Source organism: Cinclus cinclus, chromosome 12, assembly GCF_963662255.1.
Source record: "Cinclus cinclus chromosome 12, bCinCin1.1, whole genome shotgun sequence".
Taxonomy (NCBI): Eukaryota; Metazoa; Chordata; class Aves; order Passeriformes; family Cinclidae; genus Cinclus; species Cinclus cinclus.
The window spans coordinates 7708978-7734566 of record NC_085057.1 but is presented as its reverse complement, the minus strand read 5'-3'; the positions used below and the strand labels follow the sequence as shown (position 1 = coordinate 7734566).

General features: G+C 41.4%; 1 protein-coding gene across 1 annotated transcript in view; it reads left to right on the top strand.

Annotated features, from left to right (window-relative positions):
• The window catches only part of PTPRG (protein tyrosine phosphatase receptor type G), a 387945-nt gene that overhangs the window by 79515 nt on the left and 282841 nt on the right, over positions 1–25589 (top strand). The window contains exon 2 of the mRNA XM_062500771.1: positions 6866–6970. Coding sequence (XP_062356755.1) covers positions 6866–6970 — 105 coding nt within the window. The remainder of the gene's footprint in view (positions 1–6865; positions 6971–25589) is intronic.

The following is a 25589-nucleotide window of genomic DNA, read 5'->3' as shown; positions in this document are numbered from 1 at the left end:
AATGTGCTTCTTGAAGGTAGCTCAGCTTAGATGCCTAGAATACCAGTCTGTTTGAAAACTTTGTCTTAAAGGTAAATGTCTATTTCTGTATTCTCTGGGAAGTGTCAGAGAGCAGTTTGGTTAGGATAAGGGTTTTACAAACAGCTGGTTTTGATGTGTCTGCAGTTCCCAGAGTTGTGGGATGAGTGTTCCTTCATTTCTTCAGCTGTTGCAGTGTGACATGAGCAGCAGACCCTCCTTCCTGGAGGAGCGCTGCAGTTGTCTGGGCTATTTTATCTGCACTTTCTTCAAGGGGACAAATACCAGACTGGTTTGTTTGGTTCTTTTTTCATTGCATGTAGCTCACGCATGGGTAGTTGGGAGCTCATGTTCCACAGACTGAGAACCCTTAGGGTATTCTGCAAGTTCTCTGGGAGAAGCTTTGCTGCAGGGCATCATCCTCCTGGAAGGGGCGATGTTGCAGTTGGTTTATTTTGTGTGGTTTTATCTTGAGGTGGAAGTTGTTGGCACTGTTTGTTATCTGGCTGACTTTGAGAACAAGTGCTGCAGGTGATGCTGGTTGACATCAGTAGTCCAAATTTACCAACTATGTCACATCTTGCACAGCTGATGCCAGTGAAGTGTAAACCATGAAAATGCAAAATCAAGCCCTTTCTAATCATCCGGCAGCATCTGTCTCTTCCTGGCCTCCCAAGCTTCTTTTTCTGAGTCCCCTTAATGGAGCATCATTAATGCAACTTGAAGTTGCCTCCCTGTCTTGCTAATGAGCTTTGCTCATCGGGCTTATGAAGCCAGGCAGGCTGAGAGCAGGAGCTGTGGGAGCTCGTGGCTGATTTGCTTCTCCTTGGGAGGGCACCTGCTCTGGGGAGAGTGGCTGATGGCACTGGGCACCACAGTACTGGGCATGCCCATGGTCTGGTTTGGCATCTGATGGAGCAGACTTTCTTGTTGCCCTTAAACTCCGTCCCTTGTAATACAAGGGAAAAACTGTACTGCAAATCTCTTTTCATTGCTTGCCCACACCAGCTCTGGGACTTGCATTATGTTTATATGATGGAGTATTACAAAATTGCACTGCATTTAACTTATGGCATTGAACACAAGAGTTTAGCCAGGGTCACACGTAGGGACTGCTGTATTTGTGTTTGGGATAAGGGCTTTTAATTCTGCTAGTTAATTTAATCACCACAGTTTGACAGCGTGTTCCTTGGACTGTTTTTCATCTTCCAATTGCATTCTGCTGGTTAGTTCCTGTAGAAGCCTGCTGTGCTCTGCATTTATGTTCTTGTTCTTAGGATTTGTGCTCTTACCACATCATCTATCAGACACGTGAACAGCAGAGAATGAACAGTGTGAGAAGTCTCCGTGTCAGTTTTATGAACAGACCTGTGGGTTCCACTCACAGGAATGAAGGGGCTGTCTGGGTGACTGTCATCTGGGAAAGGGACACATGTCTCTTGGCAGATGTAGCATCTGGGTATCTGTTATTTCACTTAAGTTGTGAGAAACTCGTCATTTTTAACTCCCATATTTCATTAATGGAAGGCTGTGAAAATTGTCTGTGTGTTCATAGGGGAACAGATTCTGGCTTTTATCTGATAATTATAAGAGATCTCTGCAGCATTATCAAGGGATGAAGTCTCATTCAGAATATAATTTGTTGATGCTGTCTGGCTACTATGTGTTGTTGTAGTATCTATCCCTCTTTGGCAAGATAATAAATAATCTACAAAATATGGAGATCCATGTCTGAAAAGTCTGTTTAAAAGTAGTGCACTATCAAAATGAATTAGCTGTGCCTGTAATATTTCTAGATTTATTTGCTGTCAAAGGGTGGTAAAATATTTAAGGCAAATAGCCTAGTTGTGTTTAGTAATTTGACCATGAAAGAGCCTAGGGAGATGAATTTAAGTATTATTTATACTAATTGTGCAAAATATTTTAATTGTCCAATATTATAAAGCTATTATCTATCAGTTTCCTCCCCCCTTCCTTTCTTCTTTCCTTCTGGCTCATTTGGCAACATTTATTCTAAGAAATTGCCCAGGAGCCTGAACTCATTTCAGCAGAGTGTGTGTTACAGCACATAGCATTGCAGTGTCTCCAGCCTATCTGCTTCTCTTTAGCACAGTCCAATTAAAATACAGTGCAGGCACCTAGATAAAGGTGCTGCTTTTTTCTGGTGAAGCTTGCATGAAACTTCAGGCTTGCAGATGGGTGTATTGGATCACTCATCTCTTTATCTCCATTTAAGAGATGGTATAAAAGCCCTTCAAGTAATGTCTCTCTGCTTTGATGCCTTTTTAAAATGCAGTGCTGTGCAGTCTTCAAGAAAAGAATGGTTTTCTTAGTTTTGAAAAGTTGCTTTTCTGCAGGCATTGATTTGATTCAGAGCTAATTGCTAGAATTCCTTATGATTTTAATGCTTTTTTTTGTTATACACTAACAAGATCTTTTAACTCCCCTGCTTTAAGTGTTCTCAGAGTGTAACACTACTCCAGACTCCAATAGTCAAGGCTCTGTCTCCACAGGCTGGCTTGTAGCTCTGTGTTGAACTACTTACTTAAGAAGTTTGTACACATTAGGGACTAGGAATAAAACAGTGATTCAGCTGCTACTCTACTCCATGGTGGCAAGTCAGAGTGATTATGAGGAGGGCAACGTGTGTACCTTCGAATTTGTCCCATTTTAATTGCAATAGCTGAAAACAGATTTTTGTGCAACCCTTGTCTTCAAAGACAGCTTAAAATAATGTGAGTGTGGCACAGAATCTAGTTAATCTACCATTATAACCAATGACTTCACCATTCAGACATAACATATCGATCTTAAAGGATTTTTCTTTCATAGCTGATGGCTTGATACCTTTTGAACGCTAATGCCGAGGGTATAATCTCTCTGAATAGTGTAATAGCTTTATATTTAAGGTAGATTGGGGATAAAATTTTGAGTTTTCATGTGAGCTATGAATACCAGTAAGGTACTCAGGCAGGAATTACCTTATCGTACCTTTGAGGGCACTTATCAAATAATTTTTATTGGAAAGTTAATATGTTGAGACAGAGTGAATGGAAAGCTGCTCAGGATGCTGAGTGTAGCCAGCATTGCATTTCTTTTGCCATCTGCAGGTCTGTGGCCCGGGCTGATTCATTTAGCACATCATCGAAAATCATGTAGCGTTCAGTGCTGCTTAAAACGATAGGAAATGGTGTGTAAGAGATTTGTCCGTGTTGGCTTTGAAGGATCCTGTCCTCTCTGCAGAAGCAGGTCTGCAGAGCCCAGCACAGCTCCTCGGGCTGCGGGCGTTGCACCCTGCAGACACCGATGCTGCACCGCCAGCCAGGGGAGCTGCTCAGGATTTCATTTCACGCTTGTGTATCTGAGTGTGCAATTGCTCCCTTTCTCTTTTAATCGTGTATCTGCAAGCCTCAGACCATATATTATGGTGTTCATTTCCCCTCTGCCATCAGCACTGGCGTGATGGATCAAAGGAAGCCTTGCAAGGCAAGGGCTTCTGCTGTGCCTTCTCTTCATCTCTCCCTCCTGCTCTCTGTGCCTCTATTCCACCCCTCTAATTTGGCTGCTCCATGTTGAGCCTTCCTGGAGCATGTTCCTGCCCCTCCTATTGTCCTGATTTCCACTTGCACAACTTTTGCAGGGTTCCCAGAAGAGAGGAGCCTCTCCTGGCTGCTCCCTGTGGGACCAGTCTAATTGCTGGCTTTTCTCCAGCATCCAGCTCTGCAGGAGTGGAGCAGGAAACCACTTGACTGCTCCCTGTTCTGGAGCTCTTAACTGTCTCCCAGCTGAAAAAAGAGTTTTGGAATCCTGCAGTGATTGGTACTAATATAAACTAAATATTTTCTCAAACTTAAAACTTCCATTGGTGTTGCCAGGTTGTTTTGGTCAGAAGGTACCTCCCCACCTCCACCCCAAAATCTGGAAAAAGTAGTGATTCTACCTGAAACGTAAGATTGTTTTGATGTATGAAGACATTCTTTTTAGAAAGCACTTGATTTGAATGCTTCAGCTCTTCCAGACTTTTATCTGAAAAGCCACTGTGTGCTCTGCTCTATACCTTGCACCTCCTGAGGATGAGGGAGTCCACTGACCCCAATTAACACCAAAGAACAGAAGCACCCCGAGATTTAGTCTGGTTTTCTGAAGACTTTACCAGTATGAGATATGGCAAACAATATCTGTTTGTTCACTAACACAATACTTGTGTTTTCTTGGAGTGTTTCTGTGGCCTCATGAAGAAATGCAATGGGCTGAGGGAGGAAGGTGATGGCTGTGGCAATGATTTTGGTGCAAAATGATTTTTGCAATAACCAGACCATGTTCTTCCCAGTTCACAGCATGGCCGGAGATCCTGAGCTATCAACCTTTTCCCAGAGTTTCTGCAGCTACCCAATAAGTGTAGTGATGATTGCTGAATTACTGCAGGTTTATAAGGGGATTATTGACATTAATGTTGGGCTATCTAGCAGTAGTGCAGGATTTTATTTAGAACAGGATGTCCCAGTTTGTCTCTTTTTCAGTCCTACAGAAGCTATTTAGCAACTAGCAAGTCTCTTCCCATAGTTCTCTTGCAAAGTACTTGAGCTCCCTCCTGGTTTGTAACATCTTTTATGGTAGAAATAAATTTGTGTACAGCATGTCTCTTTACCTTTTATAAATACAAATAAGTGCACAAATCTATTAAGTATCTATGCAGAAAACTAAAACTGCATATTTTCATAAGAATGCCAGGTTAAGAATAGCATGAATAAGGTGCTGACTGAAGCAAATGTTCAATTTCACATTAAGGTTGGGCATTCATAAAGACTTGGATTTGCATAATTTAATTTTCTGCACAGAAGACACTGAAAATCAGTGGTATGATTCATGGCCATCCCATGGTTACCATGCGGCTTTTTGATGGTTCCAGCTAGAAGCACAAAGGTGTTTACAACCTGAGATGTTTTGCACTGACTCGTAGCCCTTGTACCCTCAACAAATACAGATTATTTTGACTCAGTGCCTTTCTGTGGCTGTAAAGGCACACAGGAGGGCTCACTGAGCACCTGCAGGAGCACCTTGTTCTTTGGAGGGGGCAGTATCCAATGTTCCTCCTGTCTGAAAGGTTCAGAATTTTTCAGCAACAAAAATCCCACAATTACTTTCCTTCTCTGTAGGGAAAGGAGAAAGCTGCTGTAACAAGGAGGGGCTTTAGGTGTATTTCTCAGCACATGTGATTTTTAAGTGAATAAGTGGGCTGATTTTTTCTGATAGCCTTTCCAGCCATCTTCCTAGGCTATTGCAGTTTTCTCATCCTCAGGATTTTCATGGTGTCTTATCTTTGTTCAGTTTTGTGTTTATTTCTGCCAAGAATGTTTGGGTCTCTACATCCCACACCCGTTCTTTCCTGTTGAAATTAGTGCCTGTTGCCTCCTAACCATGTAGACATACAAAAGTATGAAGAAAAAAAAAAAAGACTAAAGCAAGATGTTTAATTTAGTATTTTAGAGAGGAAAACAAGGTATGTGAGGTCATGTTCCCTACAAATCCCTGGTAGCATGATGTGTTCCAGTGTTTCTAGTTCGCAGCCTAGGGTGAATTAACATTTAGAAAGTTGCCAAGGAATCTGGAAAACTCATTCAAATGGCACAATTAGTACCTTTGCTTGCACAAGAGATGATTTGGCAGGGGCAAACCTGCACTGCCTTTCCTGAAATTGCACGACTTTTCCTATCACTTCAGGATTCCAAAATGTGCAGAAATCCACCTTGCAGAGGGAAGGTTGTCCACAGAGCTGGATAGCACTCGTGGATAACCTCGGGCACAGCAGGCTCTCTGCTTCTGTGGTGCAAGTGTGGAGCCTCCCAGAAGCTTTTCCAAAGGGAAAGAAAGGCAAATTCTGAGTTGCTGGTGCATGATGTTCAATGAAGTCCTGTTCCAGGCTTCTCTCCAGCCCAGCTGTAATTGGGAGGGAATGCAGCACTTGGTGACTGCATATGGGTAGCAGTGCTTTATGGGGTTTTCTGAAGCTTTAATGTGAATTATTCAGCGAGTTTCTTACTGATCAAATAAGTGGTTTGGGAGAAGTTGGGCTTAAATTTCCATAAAGCCATTTGGTGCATACTTGTTCCTCACATTCCATGTCTATGGATCTAAGGTGGTTTTTGTTTGTGTGCATTTATTATGGTGCTCTGAGAAATGTAGTTGAATTTATTGCCGACTTACTACTGACATTTGTGAATTTACACACCTCCACTCTGGTTCAATCAGATGCATAGAAACAATAAGCCAAATATGCATATAAAAAGCCCAAAATACCCCACATCCTCATGGAAGCAATTCATTCCTTTACAAAAGAAAAAATAAAAATTATTGACAGTATAAAAGAAAAAATCCTGGGTTGGAATGTAGGATGTGGGGTTTATTCTGGTTTACTTGAGTTTTGCACCTTCTAGCTTGTGGAGTTTCACAAAGATTTCTCCATTCCTGTCCTCTCCCTTTCACACTGTAAGTCCTTGGTATGGCACAATGGGTGTTCTAGCAGACATAGTTTGGTAGTCACTGGCCAAGTAAAGTCTTGGGTCTAAACAAAGTTTGGTCATATGTCAAGGCTCATATAGTTTGTTTGTGTACATCAGAGTTCCTTATGGAAATTTCTGGAGTTGCACAGGCATCCAGACCAGAATAATGGCATCAGTGAGTCCTGGCTTCTCCTTTGGATGGGGGAGGTTTCAGGAACATGCCTCTTAAATTCTTTTAAGCAATACCCAATTTGTAGTCTCTGCTCAACAAAGATTGAAGCTTTACTCTGTGAACTGCAGGGAGCCAATACCACTTTATTAATGATTCCTGCTTCTTTTCTTTGCAGCTCTGACCGAAGGTTACGTGGGCTCTCTGCACGAGAGCAGACATGGGAGTTCTGTGCAGATCCGGAGGAGAAAGGCTTCAGGGGATCCTTACTGGGCATACTCGGGTGAGTGACTTGTCTTCAGAGCACTGAAATATCTTGTCTCCAGAGTCAAATTGTTTACTTGCTTTTTATTACTATTGTGCTCAGTTTAAATTAGTTTTACAGTGTATTTTCTTCTTCTGCCTTTCTTGCAAATTCCTCCTGTACACAGCCCTTCCTTTCTTGCATTTCTGCCATTTACCTGCAGGATTTGCCTTACTATTCTCCTCCTCCTTTCAGTCTTGTTTTAGTTGCATGACATATCCCTGGTTGGGTATACTCCCAAACCTTTTCTTTGCTCTTCTGGTCCAATCAGTACATTCCCAAGCTCACCATTTGCTTACCATTTGGGGCCTTCTAGGAAGACTGTTAGCATCCTTATATCTATAGCTGTATCTATCTCCAGATTTATAAAAAACTAAAACAACAACAAAAAAAAACCCAACACCCCAGAAGTTTTACAATTATTTGTTTCTGTGCATGTATTTTTGTGGTAGTGTATAATGACAACAATGAGATTTGTCAGTGCGTCAAGCCAGGATGTGTGATGCTGAAGAGATAGGATCCTGGAAAGGTATTTTATTGTTTGTCCCACTGCTTTCATAAAGTCCTATGGAAGAGCTCATGTACCCACACAATTTTGAAATACCACAAATAAAAATGCACTTCAGAATGATGTCTTTGATTCGCTGGTTGCTGTGTTCTAGAAATAGTGTTAATAGCTATGTTTACTCTGTGGAAGATACGCAGTGTCTAAAAAATGTCTTTATGAAGATTTAAATAATTGTATTGAAGTTGTGTGTGGATTTCTGGAAGATCTGAGGTATGTTTCAGACTTCTTTTGCTTGTCCAAGAGGGTCCTTTTGCAGGGCTAGCTTTAGCTAAAGGAAAAATACTACTTTCTAAGAGGACTGAATGCTGATGCCAGATAAATATGCAACTGTTACTTTTTGACTGCCAACACCCCTGTTTTATCCAAACCATTTGTTTCAATGGGAATGAATGATTATAGGTAAGTGTAAAGGTTTTTTCCATCAATGTACACAAATTATCTCTATTAGATCTCAAAATGCAGTCTATCTCATTTGCAAGCGGGGTCAGGCGAGTAAAATATAAAGATTTCAGTAATGTAGGAGAAATGGCCACTTTTGATTTTCAGCCAGTTCAGCCTGTCTTACTGATGCCATTTTGTCCATATTTGCTCACTGAGGGGACCAGAGGTAATGCAAATGCTGAGTTTCTGTGTTTAAGTTGAAAGTGGGAATAAATGGTGGGTGGCAGAGCCCGGATACCAGACAGATGTTTGTTTCTTGCTGAGCATAATGAGGAGGATGATCATGTTATCTGTTTCTTTCTCCTTGCTTCCCCATTCCCCAGAATATATTTCCCAGGAACCCTGAGCAGGGCTTGGCTAAGCACTTTATGTACTAACATTTGTCCTGTGGGTAGGGTTTTGGATGTGCCTAGGAAGTTTCCATCAAATGAGCCTACAGAGAGGGGAAACTTCACTCTGCAGTAAGCAATTAGCCTGTGTCAGTGGTTTCCAAGCTCTTATACAAGACATTATCTGGTAGGCTGCTTCCCTTCCCTATCCTCAGATGGTCAGGCCAGCTCCCCTCCAGTTATTTGTACAACAGCTGCTGGCCCAGCCCCAGCAATTATGGGCAGGGAAGGAGTCTCTGCTGGGCTGGGAGCTGGTGAATCTGGAGTTTCTTCTAAGGGATTTTGCCAACAGGAGTAAACAAGACCAGGATAGCTCCTGACAGCCGCCAGTGGACAGCTTCTGCTGAGCCCAGCATAGACCATGGTGTTAGGCTGAGCTACGGATTTATATTGATTTCAGTTGAGCAGAACTGATTTACAGCAGCACAGACACCTCTCTTTTTATGGCTGTGCCTGTCTGCTTGCAGAGCTTTTGTATTTTTGGGCTTAAGATTTCTGTAAGAAATCCTGAGGTAGGGATGGAGGGGTCCAAAAGAAGGAGGCCAGTTGTGGTTTTCCTGCTTGAGGGTGGAAAAAGGGCACAGCCATGTTGCAGAGAGCCCTCAAATATCCATCTTCCACAAGATGTATTTGTCCTATACTCTGCTTTTAGATTAATTCCTTGGTAGCCTGTAGCCCTTGGTAGCCCTTCTGCTGCTCCAAGATCTTGTGAAGGGTGACTGGCCTAGGAGCTGGTTTAAACTCTGGAGATCAGGAATTTTCCCAGTTTTATGAGTGATCTTATAGCATTGCCCTGTGCTGTCTGGTCATATTGATCCTGTCAGGCACAAGAGTTTAGAGAGGAGAAACTTCAGTCATTGATCAGGTGTTGAACAACCCTGGGACCTGTAACATTTGTATAAGGTACCCACACTCCTAAAGGTGCCTGTGACAGGAACCTGTGAATTCTGGTTGTGTACAAAGCTACACCACACTTCTCTTTTCACTGGCTGGAAAGGAAATTATTTTAAGCCTTGTAAAATAACCCTGTTATCTACAGACACAATTCTGACTATAACATTTATTCTAGTTCAGAAATAAAACTTGCAAAAGTAAAGACTGGATAATTAAATGAAGAAGGCCCATTTTGAATGGGTTCTGTCAAAAAGACAGCAGGAAACACAATCAGCCCTTTAGAAGAAACTTCATTAAGTCTCTGCTAGCAGCTCTTTCAACCAAATTCAGAAGTGGGCAAATGCTGAGAACAGAAGACTAACTTGTCTTTAAATAGAAATGGCAAGACTGAACGGAGACTGAGATCTCCTAGATGTTCTTTTTAGGGTTTTTAAGAAGCTCAAATGCCATTTTTAGGGGGAATTCTCTGTATGTGTGTATTCATGTATCTTTTGGCAAAGTATTTATTCCATGATTGTGTCTCACAGTTTGCCAAAGACTTCCTAAACTGGGACTGGCCACTTTACTTGTAGTGCAATAGATATGTGGAATAGGCACAGGACAGTCACAAAAAGTATGTGTGGATCTTCAGTGTGTTTCACTTCAGTCTTTGCTTTTCCAAGTCATTGTTTTTGTTAGGCTGACCATTGAATAGACAGGTTTGAAATGATTTTTAGCATATCTTTATAATTGCCCCAGAACTCAGTATGTTTCTAGTACCCATGATAGTGACAGACAGTAGCAGTTCAGGTGCTTTTTTGTCAGTGTGGACATATTTCTGTAAATAGTAAACTGGTTTTTAAAGAAAAAAACAAAACAATACATCAAACAAAAGCCTATGGAAATATGCAACTAGATCCAGGGCTTTCTGACTGGCCCTGCCTGGTGTAATGTGTGCTTCTTCAGAGAGCATAATATGCCAGCTGTTTAAAGATGCCTCTCAGTGTCAAGTGCTGCATCTGTCAGTGCTCAGAACACTTTGCTGGGAATGTGAGCAGACCCTAGTTTGCCTTGCAATAGCCCAAAAAATGAGTGGCTTCAGGGTCAGGGCCTTAGGAGGAGATTACAGTGTGAGATGCTGATGCAGATGCTTGTACCTTAATTGATGGCAGCTCTGGAGGACCTGTATCTACTCATCCCTTTTCTTTTGAAAAGCTGTTTTGTAAAATTAATGTGACAATCATTGTATGAGATTGTGGAAAACCAGAAGTAGCAAGGGGCTTACCCAAATCAGCAAACTCCTTTTTGAGTCTTCAGGTTAAAGATGTGATATATAATTATTCCCAGTGTTAATTTTTGTGGTTAATGGTAGGGAATAGGTCTGCACTGTTCTGGGGCAGGATGTTGTAGGTGATGGTGCTTTTGTCACTGGAGTTTCCCAGCTGAGCTGGGGTGCTGGCACTTGCAGGGTCGGTGTGCCCTCCTCCCTTGATGAGTGTTCTGCTGATCAGCTTCAGTGTTGCCAGCTGACTCATTCAAGAAATACTCTTTTGAGTAATCAAAACCATTTGGACTTCTGAGAGAACAAAAAATCCTTGGCTGAGGATGTAGATGTGTTCTTTTTAGATGTTTATCTAACTATGGCTTTGTAAAGAGAATTCTGTATAAAAAATTCATACAGTTGCTTTTTCCCTTTAATCTTATGGTGTATTCAAGGCATCTTTCCTCTTTGTACCTTTAGTCTCTCATATTCTATGTGAAATTATTGGCACTGCTTATGATGCTTCTGTTATTTGTGCGTGACCTTACTGATGTTTTTTCTGTCTAAAATGTTGAATCCTTTCTCTCCAAGATTCTGTGCAACTGCCGTGAGCATTAGGAGAAGTTAATAGAAGAAAAATAGGCTTTACAAGAGTAGAGATGACCCTGTGAGTGGGGAAAGGTGTCCATTAAGAACAGGAACTTTGGCCATGCTGTCAAGCTAGTGGACACTGGCAGTGTGTGAATGCTTTGTCCTACAACACTTAGGCAGTTATTGCTGTCCTTTAAGATGCTATTATTTAAAATATAACCGGTGGTGAATGTAAGAATGGAGTGTTCTTTTCCAAAGCAATTGCTGGTATTAAAACAGGAATGATGGGTAATGGTTATTTCCTGAAAGAACAGCAAATGGTGTTAACTGTGATGGAATGTAACTTGGCCATATCCTTTGTAAATGTGTGAATTTCTCTCTTTGGTTGGATTGTTCTCATTAAATAAGCTGCTAATGTGAATTGGACAGGAAATAATCAGCACACAGTAAGGAAAGCATCAAGACTTATTGAACTGCGAGGTAACTAATGGGCTATTTGCTGTGGTCAGTATTTCACTCCTTCAGTCCCTCAGAATAATAAATCTTGATATTGACCAAAACTCTGGCACACCATGTGTTCAGTTATCATTCCTCTGTAAAAGTACTCATCTCCCTTAAATGCAGGATAGTCAAAATGAGGAGGTTCTGGCTCTCCAGCTTTCTCACGTGTTTGAGCTGACATTCTAAAGAAGACCTAAGCTGAGAGAAGTAGGAAAAACATCTCCATTAATATCTGATCTGATCAGTAAACTGAGCTTTGAGTATTTTTATCTGCATTCATCACAGATGAATAGTAGTCTTCAGTGAACCCTGCTGGAACCAGCTGCAAGGCATTCGTTTCCATATGCATCTTATTAGTGGAACAGTTGTTCCAGAAATCAGTGCTACACCCTTTCGTAAGGGTAGCACAGGAAACCATAGCTTGAGAGTTTGCTGCTCCTGTCTGAGCATGAACCCTGATTTTGAATGTGCACGGCTAAAGCTGCTTCTGTGTGTTTTCTCAAATAAACAGGAATTACCATCTGTATATTTTGATTGTTTGTGTTCTGACGTTTCTGGTTCATGAGTCTTCATGTCCACAACACTTTACAGATGTGCACGAGACACATCTGTGTCTGCAGAATCTGCATCTGAACGTGCACACACTAGGAGGATGTCAAGGAGAATGTCTTCTGTCTTTCCTTAGCTATTGTGCCCCTGTGAAGGAACTAGTACAAAATACTATCTTTTGTTTCTGTTCTGAGAATGAAGAAATGAGCTGTCACATTCCTATCCCAGAGAACAGGATATATCTTCCTAACCATAGCATGAATAAGGAATTCACAATCACGCTTGTGTTGAGTATTTACCATTAGCAGTTCCCTGAGGAGAGCCAACCTTGCCAGGAGCAGCCCAAGTAGTCTGTATCATTTTTACTGAGCCATATTGCTGGGGAACACAGCTCTGATTGAGAGTCTTGTCACTTACTTTGTTTGTCTATTGGCAAGTTTCTAAATAATCTGCTAAGGAAACCTCAGATAGTAATTTAGTTTCTACTTAGACACAGACACGATTTCATTATTGAATACCATTAATACTGTTTACTCTCTCTCTCTTGCCACCTTTTCTTGTGTGCAAGAAAACTGTTTTTCCAGTTTTTATTCCAAGTACTGTCATAGTCAATCCTGGTATATCCAGTCTATATTGAAATGCTTGACTGGATTTTTAAAAGTCAGATGCAGATCTGGTAAAATTCCCTTTTTGATTTTTTTTGGGCAAGGTTCTCACTAGAATTTGATTGGTTTTCATGCTTAAGTGCATTAAAGCAAATCTTTGATTTTTGAGTGTTCTGAATTTTTTCTTTACTGTTTCTTACCAGATCAGCCATGGGCAGATGAACAGCTTTGAGAGGCTAAACTATAAGATGTACAAGGAACCAGTCCCGTCAACTTTCACTCTTTCATGATTTTTTTTTTCCCCTAGCACAGCACAGAAGTATAAAATAGCAGCCACAGATGCTAGATGAAATTTTCAGAGCTTCAGATATAGTTGTTCCAATAGTGCATCACAAGTATTTTTACTTTGCACTGCTGCAATCCTAGCTGTGGCAATCTCCCCTCACATGAGGGAGCACAAAGAACTGCTTTAGCTGGGGAGGGGAGACCTCTCACTTCTTTAAATGTACTGTGCTTTTTGTTGCGTTTTCTTTCAGTGTGAACACTGGGACATTTGTGGAAAACCTCTGGAATTACAACAACCAGTGCACTGTTTCAAAGGACTGAGAATGTGCTGAAGTGCAGCAAAAAGTTGTCCATTTAGTTGATCTCTAGGCACTGAAACAGGCAAAAGGATAAAATATTTGAAGTTCCTTAGACATAAGAACACGTGAAATGCATATATTTTAGGCATGCAAAAGAAAGATGCAGTATTTGGGTAGAAGCTGTGATGCAAGCTCAGCAAATGGACTGGAGAATACTCAAAGTTGGAGTCTGCTGTTTTTGAGGTTCTTGAATGATGGCACTGATACATTGGAGTCTCAATCTTGATTTCATATGTAACTGAACACATATAGGAGAATAACACTGAGGAAAAAAAGTAGGTGAACAGCAAGGATACTTCAGTGGGAAACAAAGCAAGCACGGAAGCTCTGAATAGTCTTGTAGTGTGTGGATTAAAAAAAAAAAGGTAGCTTGGCACAAACATTATTGCAATAGTCCAAGCATGAAATAATCAAGGAATGAATCAGAATTCTAGTTTCAGGATATAAGCAGAGTCTTTGTATGAAATGGCTGAGCCACGCCAGTACTGCAGTTGATGCAGTAGATGTAGAATTATTTCCATTATTTTTGTTATGTCAGCTGGCTTCTTTGTACCTTTCCAGTCACTGCTCAGAAGATAATCTTTTTTTCAGTATCTCTGCCCCAGGAATTGCCCTATCTGTCCCCTCTCCCAAAAAGTGTCTCCATCTTGCAGAATGTGCTATAGGATATTTACAGTTTTTCATCATTATGATCCTGGAAGAGCAGGATCCTCCCTGCCTGCCCAAGGAGCAGATGTGACACACTGGGCTGCCTTGCAGGGGTGGTGAGTGGGGCAGGGCTGGACATTCCACCAGCCTGGGCGGGTCTGCCATGGGATAGAGGTGTTTCTTGTTGCCGTGTTTGTTCTGTGTCAAATGTCACATGTCTACTGGAGAAAGGAAGAATTAGAGAGAGTCTCATCTAGATCCTTTGGTACTGCAGGAGGAGTTCTTAGCAGCTGAAGGAATTGTAATTCTTGCAGTGTCTCTGAGGTGGATGTGGGGGTCTGGGGGACAGGGCAGTGTAAGTAACTCGGGGATCCACCCCATGCCATGCACAGCAGAGTGGGAAATTCCCTGCAGGTCCCAGTGCTGTGCTCAGTCTCTGAGGCCACACATCCCACCTTGTCAGATGCTAATGGAAGAGACCTTGGTTACCTTGGAGACTGCCTCCTTTGGGGGAGACCATGTTGGTAGCACAGCTAACAGGTCTTCTGGAGGTGATCAGGCTATGGAGCTTAATTCTTCCTTCATCAGCAAACTCGATTTCTCCCTGTGCTAGTGCTTTGTTGAAGCTCTTAGTCCGTTTAATTCCTTTTTTTCCAGTGGGTTTGAGGAAGATTACATTATTTTCCTATTCAATACACAGAACATTTGGCTTTAAGTTGCAAAGTTTTTTTTAAAGACTGCATATGCCCAAAAAGTTGGATGGGCACACTTTTAACTTGTCAAATTAAATAAATATGAACTCCTGCAATGGAGTGCAGAGCTGTGCATATAAATTACATCCTTAAACAGCACTTGAGTGATTTTCTGGAAATGTTTTCAACTCTCCTTTGAAATTTTAAGGGTCATCTCTGCAGTCTTTCTGTCTAAGGGAGGCTATTGGCACTGGAATGATTTATTGAAGAGGTACATTGCTCTGCAGTGTAAAAATAATGTCAAGCCTTACTGAGAACCCGAGTATCAAGCTTTTGTTTTTGTAAAGCTGGGAAAGCAAGTGGGTTTAATTCAACTGAACCCTGAATGAATGTTTCCTAAGTGTGTGTTCCCACCCATTTCCATCTCTTTACATTGCCCAATTGAGAGATGAGTGGGACTGTGGACTGATAATGTTTTCAGGATAATTAGGGAGATGATGGTTTCATTTGTGAAGAATTAGGAACCCTCTGTCCCTGTTGCAGAGATGTAAAGATTGGCACTTGACCTGCCATTGTAGGGGCTGGTGGGTATTGCTTACTCATGGAGCCCTTGTGGTTGAGCTCTCAGAAGGGTGAGATCCTTTTGAAACACATAACTCCTTAAAAAATATCTAAGACTTGGCCAGCAAGTAACTCTTCCACTGAAGGGGTCTTTGCTGCCATGAATACTGAGCAGCATCTTCCTCCATCCCCATCCTGCCTGTTTTCTTCCCAACAGTACTAGCTGAGTTTAACCTAAGCCAGCCTGTTCTGGCCATGGCTGAAGTAAGCCCTCTCCCCAGCATTCCTGTTTGAATGCAGTCTCACTCACTCCATGCACGTTTTCTCCACGCTGCTGTAGGATTACAACCTTGCAGGCGTGTACATCTCTCCTTAGCACAGCTGCTGTGGGGTAAGCTCATGCTGTGAGACCAGGCAGGCTGGGTGCCATGTGTCACATCACCCCAGTGTGGCTGAACTGAGGTCTCTGATGCTGACCATTGCTGCTTTTTTTAGCTTGATATAAATTAAAGTATTCAGGCCAACATCTAAGTTGTGCAGCTGGCAGTTCAGGAGGAGCGGCTCCACATGGGGTTCTTGATTTCTGGCTCTCTTGCAAGGTTTTCTGAACTGTCTTGGTGTATAAATTTCCTCAGAAATGAACAAATTTCCTCAGAAATGAAGTCCATGCAGCTGAATACCTGAAGGTGATGAGTACTGGCACGTGACTGCAGTTTTTGTTGCTTTCCTTCTGTGGAATAGTGAAACAAGTGTTTCCTATGTGTCCCAACTCCACACTATACACTCACAGCTAGAGCTGAAGTGACAAAAGTCCCTTAAATGTTGGTCATTTGGTTTTGCGCTGTGCTGGGTTGGGACCTCCCAGGGCCCTCCTGCTGTATTTCACATCATCTGGTCCTTGAGCACCGGGGCTCATCCCGTGTGTCAAGCTCCTGGATCAACAAACCACTGAGTGGACACACTCAGAATGAAGAAGTGAAAGTTATGTCATTTGCTTTGTGTTTGTGTGAACGTGTTTCCCAAGTACAGAAATAAGATGTACCCAGAGGTAGCACAGCAGTGCAGTCATGGAGAGTTTAGATCACTTCATGTTCAGTTTTACATGCTGTCTTTTGCTCCTGAGGTGTGGTGGTGTGTCTCAGGCTGCTGCTGGAGCCTTCTAGCCCCTTGGGGTATGAAAAGCCAATTTACATGCCAGATGCTAGTCTGCTCCTACCCAGAGGTGACGTGAGCTTTTCAGAGAGATTCCAGCTTGGAAGCTTCTGCGGCACTTCAGGTCGTGTTTTCAATTTATATTTCTGTTGCTGGAGACATGAAATTGAGACACTTATCTTCATGATTATTAGCATATGCTGATCTCTGAGGAAGGGGATTTGCTCTGTGAAGGTGTTTGCAGAGCATTGGATGTGACTTTTGTAAAGAAGGGCTCAGTGCATATAGTTCAGTTACTGCTTATTTTGGACAAGGGCTCCCCAGATGCCTGCAGGACATAATTGCTCTCAGTGCAAACCAGAAAAGTTACCTCTAGCTTAAATTTGTGCAAGTCATCTGAGAGGTGGCTCGGTGTTAAATGCATGGATGGCTGAAGCAGAGTGTAATGAGGTGAAGACTAGGTAGAGCTAGAGAAGGTACTAAGAGCTTCCTTTTCTGTGCTGTTAAAACACCAGGGCTGTGCAGCTCTATGAATGGTTAAGTGCTTCATATTCCTGTGAGAAGTCTCCAGTGCCTAAGAAGCTCTGAGCTTATTTCATGGCCTCCAGTTGTGCTCTGTGCCACTGTTCCCTGAGTTGATGCTTGTGCATCACTAAACCAGTGGCAGTGCTGTATCTGTAAGATCACCTCTTTCTCTCAGATGGGGTCAGAGTTACCCAGTAAGTTTGAAAGATGTGGTTTGAAGGCAGGGGAGTTGGTAGCCCAGATGCAGTAGAAGGCTCAAACACTTGAGCCTATTTCTTTAGGAAATTAGACTAACGCATGATGGGCCCCTATTAAAAATGGCAAGTAGCTTTTCAGAACATGTGCCAGTGAAATTCTGCTTCTGCAGGGAAACCCCTGCGAGTTCTGCAGATGGGTTCTGAAGGCTGAAAAATGTCTGGGTGGTTCAAGTGATCAAAATATTAGTCATCATTCTATCCCGTTGTGCTAACTGAAGTATAGCTGTTCAAAGGAAATAGTCCAAGTCCATTTGATGCCCTGATCACACGTGCCAGTGGAGGAGGTCTGCACAGGAGCCCTTGGAAGAGGGATTTGTAGGCAACCATCTGTTTGGCATTAGCAGAAGACCTTAAATGAGGGAAGGTGGTGTACTGTGGCACCTGAACACATCATTCAACATTGCATCTTATAATTTCAGTATGAACAGGAGTGCAGAGTATGGCAAACATTCTCATCTTTTTTTCCCCCCAAAGTACTATTGGAAACTGTAATAAAAAGTAACAGCTGGGAAAGTAGTTTTGCTGAGTTATGCTATTTCTGAAAATGCATAATGCTCCATAGGCTTTTAAGTGATACTGGGCATATTTAACATTCTTTGATGTTAATTTCCTGGCATATGGACATCTCTACTTATTAAAATAAATAAGTACTTTCAAATTTAATGAAATGATGGAGGAAATGGCCTTTTTTCACATTCACGTCCGCTTCACTGGGTAATTTAATGTTTTAAAATGTAAGTTCATATTAAAGTTTAAAATTCAAGTATTGGTTTTTGAAATTCCGTAATAAAAAGGTTTTGCTGTGGGAGAGCTGTATGAATTACTGAGCATGATAACACGATTAACAAAGTCTAGCTGGTGATTTCTTTGGTACAAAATGCCAGCTGTAAATCTTCCCAGAAGGACCTACAGCACTGGTCTGCTGGTGGGAACTTCTGGTGCTGATGACTCTTCCATTCCTGGGGCATTACTCTGCAGCCTGGCAGACTTGCCCACTGCCTGTATTCCAGAGTGAAGGTACAGCTGTGGGAAAGGTCTCCTACATCACTGACCTTTCCCCCCGCACACACACACATATTTTACTCTCTCTTGGAGTTAAGCTTCTTGAGGCAGAGATGAGCATTTGTTAATACTGACTCCAAAAAGATATTTCTGTTTTCTTTTATAATGAATGTGTATATTTGCTTCTAAGGTCTTTAAATCTAATGGGAATGGTTTTTTTTTATAGGTGTTACTGTGTTATTATTAAGTACAGGAAATGCACTTTGGTCCTCTCTTCTGTGCTGAGGGAGAGCAGGAATTCCCTGGAGAATAAGTAATGTTCAATGTAATTGACCAGATATAAATATTTGAGTCCTAAATATTTAATGGAAATCATTGTTTGAATGTAGCTATGTGCAGATGATGGGAGTTTGCTCTGTGTCTTGCATGTCTTGAGAGACTGCTCACGTGCTGTGTTGAAGCCAAGGGTGGCTTTATTTCATTTCAAGGCAGACTAGAAACTGAAGAACTTATTTTCAGGGAGAAAAATGGCAAGAGACCTGAATGAAAAACCTACTCAGCTGAAGCAGAGGTGACAAAGTTCACTGTGATTATATTGATTTTAAATTACTGTGTAGAGCTGGGACTAGCCTGTGTCTAGTCCTGCTCATGATGAGAAGAAGAAAAGAAAAAGGCATGAATACTCTCCCCTCTGCTTCCAAATATTTTGTTACCAGTATGAAAATGAGAGCAGCCTTGTCCTCCTGACGTTCCCAACGGGCAAACTAAAGGTGTTCCAGCATCCTCAGTGGAGCTGAAAAGGGATAAGAGGCACAGTGAGATAGAAACCTGTTTTTTCTCCCTCAGCAGCCTATCCCTGTGCCCTGTGCAGTGTGTGACAGATGCCTCCAGTCTGGTGTGCCCCCAGCTCTGACAGAGATGACGTTAATAGGAAACAGAGCATGGCTTGAGTTTGATGCACTTTTGGTGAAAAGTACCGCAACTGCCTATACCACAAATTAAAACTGAGCTGGAATTCATAGCAATTACCAGCATCTATATTAATCTACTAGAAGTTTTGCAGAAGAGTCATTACTGTTTAAGTTTATGTAGTTTGCATCTGTTTCACTGTCAACGACAAAATTATCCAGTATTTAGAGTTAACCATTTATTTTAGACCAGTCATGTGTTTTAGTATCTAATGTGTTCTTTAGGGAACAAGAATTTAGAGCAAATAAAGCTAATTGTGGTTAAAAATTTGATTATATTATTATCAATGGTATATATGTATTATTGAAACTCTTAGTTGCCACATGACTGGAAGAGCACAGATCTTGTACCTGCAGTAAATCCAGCAAAATTTTGAAGGGAGATGTTGAACCTCCTTGTTTGGTGTGATGGAGAGAATGCCTGAGGCACTTGGGTAGGGAAGATGACTATTTCTGTTCCTTCCCCATGGTTTTTCAGCAGTCTGACATAGTGTGCATTCCTGGGCCTATGCCAAGCAGAGATGCGGCCTCCAAGTGAGACTTTATTACTTCAGTTGTAGATGATTAATTTTGTACCAAACCGTATGGGCCTGATTAACCCAGAACACTGCAGTAATGCTGTTTTAAAGATCTTCAGTGCATCCATTACTTCTGTTTCCAGTCTGCTTTTTCATTAGAATAAAACCCCTTGTTTCTTGCAATTGAATTTTGAAGTAGGGTCTGGGCCATAGAAATCACTACTGAGCTGACAGTGGCTTGTTATGTTTAATGTTTTATTCATTGAGGGAATGTTCAAGATGTCCTATTTGCAGCACCTTTGTAAGGCCAGAGGTTATTGCTCCCTCCACCACTGTAAGGGAGGAAAGAAAGCCATTATCTGTCCTGAGCCATCCCGGAGACTCAGGAAGCAGAGACTGGGGTCCAGCCTGGTTTAGTAGATGTTCTTCATCCCTTTCAAGACACAGCCCACTCTGTGTGTGGTAGCACACCTGTCTGAGCCATGCAGGTGTGTTATTCTCTGGCTGGGAAGGCTCCAGCTCTCTGGAGCAGGTTATTCTTGCAGAGCAGGAGGATGCTACCTGCCTGTGAGTGTTGGGTCTGTGCAGGTGGAAGACTTGAGGTGGTTCTGCAGGCAAGGCAGGATGCTTTTGCATTCATAACTCTCTCAGCTTTTTTAAATAAGATGTTTCAATATCTTTGGGGTATGTTTGTTGGTTTTATATATTTTTGGTTTTAAGCTCAAAAATACTTCGTAGCTCCACTGTAGAAATGCAGGTTAAATAATCTATCCATATTTTGCAAATCACTGAACTTTAATGCCTTTATCTAAAAGCATTTTTGAGCCACTGCTTGGCTCCTAGAAACCTGCTGTTTGTTAAATCACTCTTTAGGTTTTGTACAGTTCAGACCTTTAAAAAAATAAAAATAACAATCTCTATTGTCCCTGGAAAAGCCTTGTCCCCTTATCAACATCCTCTGGCTTGGCCGGGGAAAGCAAATACACCCCCTCACGCCAATGGCCATGTATGGGCAAACCCTGTGTTATTTCTGTGGGATTGTGACTTCTGTGACCTCCTGCTGGTGGAATATTTGCCTGAATAAATCCTATGGTAATGAGCTGCTGGCAGAACATGCCCGTACTGGGGGAGCAGTGATGGTGAGGAGCAGGGAGCATCCATTCAGATTCTTGCACTTGGTAAAAGAAGCCTTTTTTGCCAATTCTGGAAGAAGAACAGTGTTTGTGGGAATCACTTGTGTTTCCCAACTGTGGCAGTTCTGCTTTCTGTTTCTCTTCAGCCCAGGTCAGTCCAACTGAAGCTGGAGGTGATAGACTTTGGTCTCATTATCTCCTCTCATCTCAATTTTCTTGCCTTCACACATCTTTCTTCCTTGAACATCCATGGCAAGATGAGACGTCCACCCAGTTACACTGTCCAGTCTCTCCCACAAACCCTTTTTGGATAATTGTACTGTCTCCACAGGACTTGCTTGCACAAAAGGATCTATTGCTGACCTTTTTTGACTCTGGATTGCATTATCCCGATGCATACACATTGTTTTCCTAAAGGAAGTGGAAATTATTTTTAATCCATGAAAATATGAATGCCATTCCTGTATGGTTTTAACCCCAAAGTGCTGGAATCAATCTGACATGTCCTGCCAGCCAGTGCCTCTGAGACGTGTTTCTCAAGCAAGCTGCATGTCCAGGGCCTGACAGGGAAAGCTTGCTTCTTAAAATAAAGCAGTTTCAAAAAGTCAGGTTTTGGCTCCCTGGAAGCCTATATTTTTTTGCAGCCACCTGTCCTGACTGCTGCCTGGTGTGATTTAAACCTGTGCAATCTGCCACTGTATGCTGATAGAGATTGCTTTGCAGTAGGCTGGGCTGCAGGACCGTGTCAAGACGTGCTCTAGGAGTATTTCACTGCCTCCTCTACATTGATGGAGGTGGGCAAACACCCAACCCCCTGAGTTGAAGTTCCACGTGGTTCATACGAAGCTGTTAAGGCTGTAGACTTCCATGGCAAAGATTGAACTGCCAGAAACTGGGTCCATCTTCTCTTACAAAAAAGAGAGAAAAAGGGGAAAAAAAAAAAAAACCTTCTGCAGGCAAAATTCTGTAAGTGGGATTTTATTACGTGCAGACCTCCAGGACAATCAGACAAAGATTTTGATTCATGAGATAATAGTTACCTTTAAAATAGTGAAGGTTGGATTCAGGAGAAGGTTGCTGTTAGATTAATTAGTGTTGATAGAATAGACACAGGTATCATGTGGAACTGCTGCAGTGGATGGAAGTCACCAGACAGAGAGCACTGGAAGCACTTTGGGTTAGTTATGTGCTCACATTATCTCCTGGGGTACAGGTGACTCATGAGCAAACCTCTCTGAATGTGAGATGAGTTTTTCTGTATTTAATGCTATGATTAAGAACTAAATGCCTATTTTTTTATATATTTAGGAAATGCATTATCAGTTAATTTAAATGAAGTTCTTCCTTTGATAGTCAGTTTCTCTCCTCATATTCAGTCATTCATTTTGTTTTTGTTCTTTTTATTGAATATATATCTTAAAGCAAAGCCAACTGATGGAAAAGAGAAATATATATTCCACAGCATTAAAATAGATTGAGTTTTGTCTTCAGTGGCTTAAGAAGGCATTTTCAAGACCTTGCAGTATAAATAAATTTTGCAGACTTAAAACTTTTTTTTTTCCCGCTTTTTCAATTTAAAATGATACCAGTATCTCCTACAGAAATTGATAATACAGAGAAAATGGACTTCATTTTCAGGGAGATGAATTAGGATGAAAAAATGCTACTGGAAGGGGGAATTTGGGAGAAATCTTAATAGAAATCTCCAATTAGTTGAATGGCTGGTTATCTGTGACAAGACATAATATTTACTAGACACTGCAAGCTGCACATATACCTACAAAGATGAATGTAAAATAATATTCAAGTTTGTGTGCTGTAAAATGTGGGTGATCTTTGCAAGGCTTTATGGCTTAAATGACTTTTTGAGAAAATACTGGGAGAAACATATTAGTGGAGTATAAGATTATGAAAATGACTGGGTTTGGGTACCTTGTTAAAATCTTTGTCAAACAGCCTTTTTATTACACTTGGCTCTGATCTGATAAGCAAGGCCAGCAAAATGGGGATCTTATATTTTTATCCATAAAGGCAGTTCTATAAAATAAGGAGGAAGAAAATGAATCCCTTTCAGTGCATGCATAAAAAAGTAGAATTAACTGAAAGCTAGATAGTAAATGGTATGAAGTGTGAACCCCTAAACTCCTTTCATCAAATACTTCAAGTTTAAAAAAATAATATTGAAATCTCACTGGGAGTAATTTTATGAAAATTAGAAATCCTATTCTTAGTCCTGGAGATGGATTCAATCTTGCATTGATTAATCATAGGTGTGAGGATCAGGTGAAGTGTCATTAGCTTGTTTTTAATTGCAGTGGGAATTTTATAATGTAGAATGTCTATATGAGACTGAAAATGTAGAAGAGAAAAACAAGGTAACTTGAAACTGAGTGCTGCACGTGAGCTATGCTGCTTTGTCCATCTCTGACAGTTTTCCAGGTAATCTGCAAAGCATGTGTTAGTTTTCAGCAACATTTCCTCCTTTCCATATTGTAGTGCAATATTAATTTGGGGTTGTGTGCTTCTATGCCTCGCGTTTTCTTTTTTTCAGTAGAGGTGGAGCCCCTTGGTTCCATTCTACTGTCTTGATGATAATGTTTTCACCTGGTAAAAATGGAGGGCATCCAGGCCTTCGAACTGATGTGGAGTAAAACTGGGGGATGGGTATAAACCTGAAGTGCATCTTCTTATTTGAGGTTTATTTCTGTGCTGAATTTTGAATGTGCCTACTTCCCACAGCAGGGGGAGGTGAGTGTCCTGGGAGGGGCTCCTGCAAAAACCTCAGGTCACTGCCTAAATCATTGCATCAGCTGTACAAACCCAGAGATGGAGGGGAAAGGGGTGAGAATTATTTTTATGGGTTTTTTTTTTCCAATCAGAGAAAAAAAATCAGAGTCCTTTGACATGATGGCCAATGACTAATTGTCACCTGTTGCTCCCATAAGGACTGAACAGGGGATTAGCATTCCCTGTGCTCCCCCTGCTACTCCTGCCCTCAACTGGCATTTTTTTCAAACCGTGTTTCAGATGAAAATGCAACAGTCTGGCATGAATGAACACTGATATAGATCTGTCTAAGCTCCTTTCTCACTTCAAACTCAGTGATAGTTAAGACAGGATTATAAAGAAGCAAGAAAATTCAGCTCAGAAGTCTTGAAATCAAAGCGGTTCAGTAAAACGAAGGTATTCTCAAACCTTTGTGCCAATTAACATTGGGCTGTGACAGCAGAGTCTCTTCTGCCTCATAAAAATTCTAACTTGTGCTTATTTGGGTGGGTGGATTTAAGTAGGGGGAACCTATGAGGCTTACTTTTGATTAGCTTTCCCCAGGCGCTGGGTCAGATCAAGCAATACTTGACAGTTGGATTTTTATCACTTCAAAGAAGAAAATATTTAGCATGATATAGAGATTAGATGCCCATGCTGATGTTGTTAACTGTGCTGAGGACACCTTTTTTCAGCCAAATACGTGCCCCAGAGGAGATGTTTCTTGCTACCCATCAGAAGCGTTTAAGTTTGGAAAAATTTCTACAGATTTTGTTTCAAGTCCTACTTGCAGGGAATAAATTCCAGAGCTCAGTTTTTGCAGTCACTGAAACAATCATGAAATTTGATTCATATCAGTAATTCTGTAAAACTATACCTGGTGATTGTGAATTGCACTGCATATATGCTCTTAATAATGTCAGGGCACTGACGTCCAACTGTGCATGAAATAAATAAGTATAAATACTGTTGTAATCTTCTTCAAGCTTGTTTAAATATTATTGATTCTACCCAAGTAACATCATTACTGGTACAATAGGTGTTTTTGTAGTGGACCTTTTCCATTTTAAAATTCAATTAATCATGGTATGATGTAATTATTTCTTTTATTTTATTCATTCCAGTGAGAGAAATAATTGGCTGTTTTTGCAAGATGTAGCTGCTTTAAAGAAAAAAAAAAATCCAAAATCAAATTAGAACATTTTCCAACTACCTAGGATCCCCAGAGAGTAATTAGGTTACAATATAGAGAGTTCACTCCATGCACAGCTGAAATGTGGTCAGCCAATTCCACAGTGAAATGAAAGAACCATTTAACAATGCTTAAGAACAGCACAGAACAGATCAGTACATGGAGTGAGGAATATTAAACTTCACTGAAAGTTTTAGGTGTTTAGAACGTCATTACTAAAATTGAAATGTCGGGCTCCTGGGATTAATACCTCCGTACTTACAAAAATTGCTGTAATGTCAATGACCACAAGTGGTCATGACCTTGGTTCTATTTGGAGGGCTTTTAAAGGTCTCCTACTGACCTTAAAATCCTAATTTCCAACATTTTAGGTAAGCCCATTATTGCAAAGATAGGAACACAGAAGGATCCATACTGGAGCAACAATTAGGTGCCTGAGTTCAGTGTTACTGTCCAGCTGTGGCCAGTGGTTTGTGCTTGTGAATTTTTTATGAAATAGAAGCAGTTGCTACCTGGCTGCAAATCCCCTCTGTGTGCTGCTGCTTTGTGCAGTGCTCGGGCTGCCAGTGGAGTTTGCAGGGAGAAGGAGCTGTTGCCATGGGAATTTTGAAAGCTGTCATTGTTTCCCCCTTTGCCAGCAATTGTGGAGACACAGGACTCACTGGAGCAAAATCTTCCTGGGGTGGAACTGCTCTGCCATGCCGAGATGCCTGGCAGATGTGGAGGCTGGGACAGCTGCAGAGGTGGATAAGAAGGGGAAGG